Below are 11,443 nucleotides of genomic sequence, written 5' to 3' on the forward strand. Positions count from 1 at the left end.
AGAAAAGGAAAAGATTAAAAAGAATCGATCTGCAGTAAACAATATACAAAAACCTCAAGAAAGCTCTTCAGAACTACTGTTTACCTTGCTAGCTCTTGTAGCGTCTTTGCTTATTTGTTCAATATTCATTTGAATTTCTCCAGACTGCCTTTCCATTAAAGCCACTGCATATTCTTCCACTTCTTCTTTCTGTTTGGTATCAGACTCTGAGATCACCTCCATAAGGGGTAGACCAGAAACTTTAAATTTTTGGATAGAAGGTTCATCTGTGGCTTCATAATCACTGAAAGGGGGCTCCTCGATTCTTTCTTGATGAACTTCACTGCTTGCCTCTTTCACTGCTGTTTTTGCATTATGTAAAGGAGTACACACTTCACTTGATAGAAGTGCTTTGGAGTCCTTCATTACTGGGATGTCGAAGACACATTTGAGGGGTATAGATTTAGCAATTTCATGGCTGTCAGTCACTGCAGTGCTTGATGGCAAGGTCACTTCAATCATAGGGTCTATCAACTTTTCATCTGTATATAACGGCTCAATGCTTTGTTCTTCTGCTGTTCTTTCTTTGGTTTCCCCTTCTAAATTCTGGATTAGAACCAGTTCTTTTTGGTTTATGTCCACAATGTCATCAGATGTTTTCATAGATGGAATATTCTGATTCATGTCATCTCCACTTAATCCCGTGTTTGTATGCTTGTCATGCTGATCTTCTTCTGGTTTTTGAAGCTGTGTTTTAGCTGAGGAACATGGATCAATATCAGACCCAGGTAGAGGATTCTCTGCTATGTTTGGAACTGATCTTTCAACCCTTTCATTAATTTTTTGCCCCGTCTGGTGTAGTTTGTCATCTTTCTTACTTTGAGGAGGCTTAGTGCTTGTCTTCTCTACAATAGTTTCCTCTTGGGTGGTAATGCGGTATTCTTCATTACTAGCTACTTGACGCATCGCTTCTAATTCTTCAGCAGCTTGTTTTTCACTCACTCCTCGCTCAAACACCTTCCTAAGAATGCTTTCCTTAGCTTTCATCAAAAGTATTTCCTTCTGTGCCATTGCCTGATTGGCTTTCTCAAGTTGCTTCATACTTTCTTTCTCATCTGATTGATTGCTTTGAGGTTGGACCTCATGGATCACCGTCTTTTGCTCTTTCTCAGTCTCATCATCTCTTTTCTCTACACCTTCTGTTTCAACAATACACACTTGCTTAACTTTTTTACTTTTGCTTTTCTTCTTTCTCTTCTTTTCTGATGCCTCAGTGCCAAGGTCCTTAGAGACCACAACAGCTTCCTGACTCTGGTCTGTTTTTGCCATGCAAGTCGTGACACTGCTCTGTTTCTTCTCTTTTTGTTTTTCATCGGTTTCATGATCAGACTCACATTTGGGGGTCTTAGTTTCATTAGCAGGTCTATCCACCCCTATTTCCAAATCTTTGCCTTGTGCAGTCTCATCACTCCCTGTCAAAGGTGCAGTGCTACCAGTTCCATGGGTTGTCTCTGATTGCTGTACTTCAACCACCTTTTCTTTGTTTTCTTTCATAATACGCTTTTGATTAGTGGTAAAGCCATCTTGTCCATCAACCTCTGCTTTTTCTTTGGGTGAAATTCCGGCTGAGTTTTCTGAAACTTGTAGCTTTACATCACTTTCCATTTTAGCTTGCTTGCCATTTTTTCCTCTGCCTTTCTTCTTTCCTGATACCTTAACTGGCCTTGTGGTTGTAGAAGCATAAGGATCCAATCCAGTCTCTTGGCTGTCCTTGATTTTCTCTGGTTTGGACACTGACTGATCTGCTTCTAACTTGAAACTATGCCCCTCTATTTGCTCTATAGATGGGGGTTGTTCCTTGTTTTGAAAGCCATCATCGGCATCTGAGAAACTGACTTCAGAGATTGCCGGTTCACTTACTGTCTGCCTTTGGATCTCTGTCCCTCCTATTGTTTGCTCGGTAGATGGGACTTGTTCTTTGCGGTTATCACTGCTTTCTGATAAAATGGAAGTAGTAACTGCAGATACACTGACTGTCTGACTCTGGATTTCCATCTCTGTGATGTGGTCAAGTAAAGCTGTTGAGTTCTTAACTTTCACCTTTTGCCATTTGAAATCAGACATCTCTTCAGGTTGCTCAGGGCTTTGGATTGGCTGTGATTTGATATGTTCGCTTTCTGTGGGCTTCATCTCTTTAATGACCTGAAGTCTTTTTTCTGCTTTCAAGGTAAATTCTGTCAGAACCTCCAATGATGTATCATTGCTGTCCTGCATCACGGTATCAACCAATTGTTCCCTACTTTCTAAATCAGGACGGATGTCAAAAGATTCAAGCTCCTCTTTTTTCCAAAGATCTGCATCTTTTATTTCAGTCTCTGTAAGATATGATGATGGCGGTGATGGTATACTCAATAGACCTTTCTCAAGTGACATTTTATTAGGACTGACACATTCAGATATCATCTCAGGAACAAAATAACTAGAAGTTCCTTTCGTTGAGGCGGCTGATATTTTAGAACTTTTCTTCTCATCTTCATCTACGAGGCCCATGCTGTGTTGAAGTTCTGCAGCCATTTCAGTAGAAATAAGCCCATATTCAATCGCCTCAGTAATGCGGGAGACCTTCTGTCCACTGGCTGGATTGAGCAACCCCCCTTTCGAAAGTTGATTTGTAGCAATACATTTAGCCATGTCTTTATCAACTAAGCATTTATTTATAGCCTCCGGAAGAGGCAAATGCTCTCCACTGTAAATGTTAATGATACCCCCTGTATCTGCTTGACTCTGCAATATTCTCACTGCTGGTATGGGATCTATTTGGCCTGCCTTAATTGCCTGTGGTAAGGTCATCATTTCATCAGTTTGTTTATGCGGAACTCCCCTGAAAGGTCTCACTTCAAGGAATCTCTGTCGTGTCTCAATGTCAATTTTACCCTGGTTTATCAGCTCAGAGTAGGACACAATACAAGCTTTATGAGGATCCAACAATCCACTTTTCACGTTGGATGAGTCCATAGCTTTATTTGCTGTTTCTTCACCTAGGAGGCCTTTAGAAACAGCCTCACTCAGAGTAATCCTGCTTTTTGATGCATCATCATAAATAGAACCTGTAGAGGCCTGAAGAAGTGAAGTGTTTTGATCCAAACTACTTGGTTCTTGGCCTTTGAATGCCTTTTCAAGTTCCATCAACTTTGGAGCAACTGTGTGATCTATGAGACCCAGTTGTAGAGCATCCACAACAGCAAGGCGAACACCACAGCCAGGATGCACAATGCCCCCTTCTGCAACCTGCTGGCATAAAATCGTTTGAGCCTCATCCTGTCCAATTAACCCAGTTTGAAGGGCTTGTTCCAGTGGGACAGCCTTTTTGGTTTTTGGGTCCACCACTCCTTTCATTTGTAACTGTAGCACCAACTTGGTTTGCACTGCATTTTGATCTGAACATTTTCCCCGGCATGACTTTTCCAGTGCAAGAAGCTTTTCCTTTCTACCATCTTCAATCAGCCCAAGGTTGGCTGCAAGGGTAACTGATAACTTCTTGTCTCTTCGTAGGTCAACTATTCCCCCTGACACAACCTGGGCTTCAAGGAGACGAGCAGCCGTATCGGAGTCCAACAGGCCTGCCTCAGCAGCATCCTTTATTGAGCAGTGCCGACCATGTTCCACATCAATCACACCGGCTAAAATCTTTTCTGAATGAAGCACACAGGCCATCAAGTCCTCATCCAACAGGCCTTCTTGCATCACATCCTCAACACTAAGTGACTTACAGGCATTAATATCCAGAAAACCACCAAAGAGACCAGCTTTTTCCATAAGCTTCATAGCAGTGTGCCCTGGAAGCAAACCATGTGCCACAGCTTCATCCAGAATAACTTTTTGGCCACCTACAGTTACAAGACCCCTTTGTTGCAGTTCCAAAGCCATACTCTCAAGCTTCACATCATCATCACTTAGTTCCACTGACAAAGTCTTAATTTCTGAAGGGTATAATTTCTTATCTTTACCAGGTTGTTCAAATATCCTTTTATTTTCCTTGTGTTCAACGATTTTCTTCAGTTCATCTGACTGCTTTGCTGTCTTGGCTTCATCTGGATTGATATTTAGCTGATCATATTGTCCTACATTTACAGTATCTAGATGTGAAGTACGTGCACTGCTTTCACCCATGTCAAACATTTTTTGTTCTGTTATCTTTTTTGTCCCACTATTATCTGCCTGTTCCAGGTCAAGTGTTTGCTTATTTTTAGATTCATTTAGTGTTGAATCTATAATTTGATTTTGAGCGGGTGTTCCGTAATCTGATATAGTCTTTGGTAGGGTTGAGCTTGTTTGAAAAGGCAATGTTAAGTTTAGGCCTTTCCTTGTTGATGGTGCAAGATACTCCTCTGTTCTTTCTATAGTTTCACCCATATCAGTCTTCTTGCTGGCAATTTGACTTATCTTGGGTTCTTCATATTGTCCTGATGACAGAACATTCTTTTGCCGGTACTCTTCTTGTGAAGGTTCCATAAAGGTTCTTTCTGAGACTGTCAAGAGTGGAAGATCTTCCTCTGCTCTTACTTTAGTCTCACCCATTTCAGTTTCCTTCTTGTCAGTTTCATATTTTTTAATCTCAGATTCATCACATTCTCCTGACAAAATTTTATTTTGCCAAACCTCACGTGGAGGCTCCATAAAAGTTCCTTCTTTGCCTGTCAAGGGTGCAAGATCTTCTTCCTCTCTATCTATTTTCTCTCTCACATCAGCATTCTTCCAGGCAATTTGACCTTTTATAATGGTAGATTCATCACATTCTCCTGATGACAGAACTTTCTCTTGACAAACTGCATGTGAAGGCTCCATAAAAGTTCCTTCTGTGCCTGTTAAGGGTGCAAGATCTTCCTCTGCTCTTGCTATCATCTCACCCATACCAGTGTTCTTCCAGGCAATTTTACCTTTCATAATCATAGGTTCTTCATATTCTCCTGATGACAGAACTTTCTCTTGCCAAACAACTTCATGTGTAGGCTCTATAAAGGTTATTTCTGAGCCTGTTAAAGCTGCAACATCTTCCTCTGGTCTTTCTATTGTCTCACCTATGTTAGGCTTCTTGCTCACCATTTCATCTTTTTTAATCTTGGGTTGTCCTGATGAAAGAACTTTCTCTTGTAAATTGTCTTTATTTAATGGCTCCATAAAAGCTCTGCCTGCATCCGTCAAGGGTGCAAGATCTTCCTCTGCTCTTGCTATCATCTCACCCATACCAGTGATCTTGTAGGCAATTTTACCTTTTATAATAATGGGTTCTTCATATTCTCCTGATGACAGAACTTTCTCTTGCCAAACAACTTCACGTGTAGGCTCTATAAAGGTTATTTCTGAGCCTGTTAAAGCTGCAACATCTTCCCCTGGTCTTTCTTTTGTCTCACATACGTTAGTCTCCTTGCTGGAGGTTTCAACTTTTTTAATCTTGGGTTCTTTATATTGTCCTGATGATAAAACTTTGTCTTGTAAGTTCTCTTTATGTAAAGGCACTATAACATCTCTAGCTGTGCCTGTCAAGGGTGCAAGATTTTCCTCTGCTCTTTCAACTGTCTCACCTATATCAGTGTTGGTCCAGGCAATTTTACCTTTTAAAAACTTGGGTTTTTCATGTCTTCCTGGTGAGAGAACTTTCTCCTGCAAGTTCTCTTTATGTGAAGGCACTATAAAGGGTCTCTCTTTACTTGCCAAGTGTGGAACATCTTTTTCTGCCAGTTCGATACTTTCACCCACATTAGTGTTATTGCTCTCAATTTCATCTTTTTTAATCTTGGGTTCTTCACATTCTCTTGATGATAGAACTTTCTCTTGCCAAACCTCTGCATGTGAAGGCTCTATAGAAGTTCGGTCAGTGCCTGTCAAGCATGCAAGTTCTTCCCCCGCTCCTTCTATAGTCCTACCCATGTCAGTATTTCTGCTGTCTGTGTCATCTCTTTTAATCTTGGGTTCTACATAGTCTCTTGATGACAAAACCTTTTCTTGTTGAATCTCTTCATTTGAAAGCTCTGTGATCTTTGTTTCCATCAATGGTGCTAGATCTTCTGTTCTTTCTACTGCCTCTCCTATATCAGTTATCTTGCAGGCAATTTTACCTTTTATCTTGGGTTGTTCATACTCTTCTGATGATAGAACTTTCTCTTGCAAAACTATTTTATGCAAAGGCTCTTTAAAGGTTCTGTTGGTGACCATCAAGGGTGCAAGACCTTCCCCTGCCATTTCTACAGTCTCTTCCATATAAGAGTCCCTGCAGGCAATTTCATGTTGTGAAATTTTGAGTTCGTCATTTTTTTCCTCTTCAATCCCACTCATATCTTTGTTGTCCAGCATAACTCTAACGCTGTCAGAAATTTTGAGTTGGACTGGTCTGGCAAGGTTTGCGGTTTTGACATTTCTACATATTAGTTCTACCAATTCTGGTTCTAGTAAGACTAGGCGTTCTCCTGAATGAGCATTAATGTAGCTGTGTGCCATCACTTGACTGAAAAGGTGGTTTTGAATCTGCTCTTCTGACCTGCCTTCCTCCGTGATGGAAAAGTCATAATTGATATCTGCATGTGAGGCAGGGGGTGATGAAGAATAGGCAGATCCAGAACTCAATTGCTTCATATATGAGGAACTTGACGGAGGCACATGGGGAAGGACATCTGGAACCTGGATGTGTTTTAGGATCTCCACTGCCTGTGGCTTAAGTATCTTCTCAGCTTGATGGAGAGGGACCACCTGTCCACTCTCAGGCAGATATACTGCACCAACAGAATGACGTTTTCTCAAGGCTTTTGCAGCAAACTCTCTATTGACAACACCCTGCTGAAGTGCCTCACTTACAGGAAGCAGCTCGCCTGATTCTGGCCACATTATTGCCATAAAGGACTGGAGAGATTCCAGTACACGCAAGGCTATGCGAGGAGAGAGAAGATCTCGTTTTATGGCCTCATCCAACTCTAGACGCTCCCCACTGACTGGATCTATTATTCCTCCTGTTTGTAGCTGTCGTGTCATGAGGGTGCAGGCCAAGTCCTGATCCATCAGGCCATGCCGGACAGCCTCATTAACAGTCAATCTGTGTCCTGAGCGGGGGTCTGTGATACCCCCAGCAAACAACTGAGCCTCCAGAAGTCGAACTGTGACATGCCGGTCGATAAGCCCCTCTTGAACAGCACAGAATATTCCCACCTTTCTGCCAGAGCATAAGCAGACCGTTCCTCCTGGCTTCTGTTTAACTGGAAATAAGCGCAGACCCTTCTCCTGTTTGAGAACACATCGCTGTTGAAAGTCAACCAGACTTAGTTTTTCTGCTGTATTTGGATCAATAAGTTCTCGCCGGTGAAGACAGGATTGCAGCTTTTGACAAAGATCAGGGGATAACAATCCCTTCTCCCTTGCATGATCCAGGCTGACCATTTCTCCACTGGAACCAGACTTCAGGCTGCCAGTGCTTATCTGCAGCTCAAGTATACGGAGCCCCACCAGCTCCTTTATGATGCCTTCTTTCACAGCAGTGGCTACAGGTAATTCCTGACCCTCTGCAAATTTTACTGTGTTGACAAGACCAAGGGCAGTCTCTAACTCTTCCAGTGATTGGTAGGTATGTTTATCAATAAAACCACTGGAAAGACTCTTATCTAATGACAGTTTATCAGGGGAGTCAGGCTGGAATAGACCACCCATGACGACCTGTGCCTCCAACAGTACATGACAGGTGTCTTGGTCTATGAGGCCACGCTGTGCTGCCTGGAAAACTGGAAAGGTTTCCATGGTGCCAAGGTCAATTACTCCAGCGATGATTTCTTGGCCCTATGGAAAGAAAAAAATCATACATTTAAAAAACGCTTCTTATTTGAATTTGCAGTGTATTTTTATTCACAGTTTAACTGGGAGGGAAAGATAAAAATGCCCACCACCATAGCTGAAGTAACTTAAATCAGCATAAGAAGCAATCATCTCAATACTAACATTCATGCATTTATTCATTCAAAAATTTACAAAAATACCAAGTATCATCTTCTTTAAAAATATTACATTTTGAACATGCAAAAAACATTTGGCAGCACAGCACTGCATTGTGCAAAAAAATATGCAAAAATGCACAAACTGAACATTTAAACTACTAAGAGGCCAAAGAAAAGAGAAAACGGACCTTGAGAACATATTGCTAGGTCAGAAAGAAAGCAACGGTAAGAGAAAGCAAGCACTACTTACCGTGTGAGGTGGTCCTTAGACGCACACACACTGACAGGCCGAGGGTTCGGCGGTTTGAGGCGCGATAGGGTGAGAAGCCGGATGTTAGCGATCTGCATGCCACACTCCAGCTGCCTGATATGCTGCCCGGGACTGACTATCTACATTTTCATACTTCTACTACTAAATTTCAGAGTAGAGTTTTTCTAAATATTTGTTTTTAGACTTACCTATGAATGTGTGAAGATCTTGGTTGGCATATATGCATTTTTTTTATTACTAGTCAACTAAGGATAGTCCTGCATTCCGACTTTTTTCTTACACCCAATTCTGAGATGATGTCTTACATTTTCTCCCTGCAGTTGTTAGTGATTTTGAAGCAAAATGCTAATTAAATTTCACAAAGAATTACAGTATTAAAGACATGGACTGAAAACAGACAATATCACACATACAAACACACAAACAAACAAACATAGCTGTGATCTGGACACATCATGCTCAAAGAGTGAGGTGGAGGTTTGCATAGCTGGCTTTTTGTGCTCAGTCTATACCAATCCCTAGGAAAAATATTTTGACGACTGCTTTCTGATGAATCTACCTTGTTTATATCTTTAGCTTCTAGCCATTCAAACACAAACATATCATTCTTCACACAGTAACCACTACATAATGGCTGATGTATGTATGGGTGCAGTTCTACACAATGTTTGTGACTGCATGTGGAAACAAAACAATATGAATGTAATGACAATTATGCCTTTACATTTACATGTTTATATGTACCTTATTTAAATGAAATGAGCTAAACTACAATGTGCATGTGGCTTCAATGGACACTAAAGTGGCTAAAAGAAGCAGTTTCTGATGCCAAAAAGTCACACTATTCTACTCTAATGAGCTGATGAGTTGCGTTTAAGCAGAAGTGCTCGATTAATAATGACAATAAGGATGATGTTGATGACATGATATCAGGCATGTTGTAGAAAATAGGAATGATTTAGATTTCACACCATGCAATTAATTTTTTATAACTGTTAAATAAGACAATGTCTGTGAGATGTATGAATGTGGTGATGAATGTTAAACCACACGTGACAGGCAACATAAAAACACACAAAAATGATTCACTCGCTCTAGCTCACACATACACACTGCTGTAGCATATCTCTAGCACACTGACAATACTTGACCATAACGAAGACCACTATTCAAAGCAATATAATTCAGAAGCATTTCAAGACAAGCTTTTTGCTGTTGAAGCTCATTTGGCAAAGTTGAACACTGCTGTCACTGTGGACTTTCTCTTGCCCCTCTAACTCTACCTTGCGCTTCTCCTCTTTGGCCAGCTGCTCCTCCAGTTGTTGCAAGTGTGTGGCAGAACTGTCACACAGTTGAGTGTAGGTGGCCGTCAGCTCATCCAGCTGGGAGACCACCTGTGCGCGCTCTTCAGGAGACAGCCTAAAGATAAATGTGCTTCATTAATAACAATGTATGCGTTTGTGTTTGAGTAAGTGCATACATATTTGACATTTATATGGATATAGTGCAGTTGTTCTTAAACTATTGTATACAGAACAACCCAAGCCTGCTGGACCTCTAAACTCAGACTCTTGAATATGTGATTCTGCTCCTCCAGCTCTGAATGCCATTTCTGCAACAGCGTGACATACAGAGTATGAAAAGCAATCAAAAAGTTAACAGTAAAGTCGCCTTTCCACTGTCTCTAACAAACAACAGACTGGAAGTTATTCATTTTCAGAGCTACGTGGAATTTTGATGATATGCATCTGCAGAGTTTTCAGATCTGATTTGAGCTTTGGGTATATTTAAACTGAACTTTTGCAACTGAACGCACCAATCAGTTGTGAGGTATTCCAATTAAAACTATGAGCATGAGGTTGGAATTAGGCCTACCAATAATTTTGAAGTATTCTTTAAACACTATGTTATTCTTTAAAGGAGTCATGATTCATTGATCTTTTGACATATAGGAAGTCATTGTACTATAAAAACATCTTGTAAGTTTCAGAACTCAAAACTTTCTTGTTAGTCTAAAAACAGCATATATTGAAGCCAATCTGCCAAAAAGACAGGTTGTGGAATGTGCCACTTTATGACGTAATAGTGTGGCTAAATCCCGCCTCCGCAGAAGAAGATCAACACCTGCTTCTACATCACTGCCTGTTTAGCCCCGCCCACCGATTCATGCATGTAGTAGGTAAATAATGAGAGAGGGAATGCAGGTCTATGCAGAAACCAAGCGATAAAGATGGCTCCAAAGACAACAAGACACTGTGCAGTGCCAAGTTGTGGAAAAGCAGTCTTTGCATTGCCTTCCATCTGATCCTAACAATCAGAAATGAACTTTGGATGAACTTTATTTGAAGATCAAGACTGCATGAGTAAGAACTTGGTTTTGTTCACTTCATTTTACTACGGATTCGTTTAGAAAAAACAAGGCACAATTCAACGCAGGTTTTTCAGAGATTGAAACTAAGACAATGCTGTGCTGACTATATTGGATCCGACAGTCATGTCGCAGTGAGAGTAACTGTTTTTATTACTTGCTCACTTTTGCTTTGTCTGTTAAACAGAGTATTTATGCATTTTTGACCTAAATCACAGCAGCATCCATGTCAAACATACACAACGGTTAGCCAATCATAGCAGTGGGGGTTTACTTCCGACTCGAGTCTACAATCTGACGCGTGTATTCAAACAGAGCCTTCTGATGAGAGGGGTCAAAAATAGCCTATTACTTCTAAATGATGTTGTTTGATGTACAAATCTTTCTAACATTATAAGGGGACCTCAGAGAACAGTACAAAATAATAAAAAAGGCAGTTCATGACCCCTTTAAACACTATTTCTGTAAAATGGGAGAATGTGATCATGTCCAAAACAATTTTTTGCCCTAGAAAACATACTATGCAGTCATTTGTTTGTGTGGACATATTCATACTTTTATTATTCACTCATTTAAGCTTGGTGAATAAGCAGAAGGTAACTGCTTTTGCACAACCATTTTGAAAGTTCTGTGCAACTGCCACTAGGGGGCAAAATGCAATTTTTGTGAATGTCAGAGATAGTGGAAAAGCAATCCATTTCTTTTGAGGTAGCAAAATCCTGACTTGTTTTTGTGTTTAAGAGAAATGTTTTTGAATAAAACAAATATGTGACCCTGGACCACAAAACCAGTCATAAGGGTCAACAAAAGATGTATATATCATCTGAAAGCTGAATAAATAAGCTTTCCATT

General features: G+C 40.6%; 1 protein-coding gene across 1 annotated transcript in view; it reads right to left on the bottom strand.

Moving 5' to 3' along the window:
• Window positions 1-11,443, bottom strand: part of LOC107564497 (microtubule-actin cross-linking factor 1-like) — a 178,675-nt gene that overhangs the window by 57,110 nt on the left and 110,122 nt on the right. Inside the window, exons 33-34 of the mRNA XM_016249593.1 lie at window positions 9,507-9,642; window positions 85-7,797 (exon numbers count right to left, since the gene is read on the bottom strand). Of these exons, the coding sequence (XP_016105079.1) occupies window positions 85-7,797; window positions 9,507-9,642 (7,849 nt within the window). The remainder of the gene's footprint in view (window positions 1-84; window positions 7,798-9,506; window positions 9,643-11,443) is intronic.

This window comes from Sinocyclocheilus grahami, unplaced genomic scaffold, assembly GCF_001515645.1.
Source record: "Sinocyclocheilus grahami isolate Dianchi unplaced genomic scaffold, SAMN03320097.WGS_v1.1 scaffold940.1, whole genome shotgun sequence".
NCBI classification, from domain to species: Eukaryota; Metazoa; Chordata; class Actinopteri; order Cypriniformes; family Cyprinidae; genus Sinocyclocheilus; species Sinocyclocheilus grahami.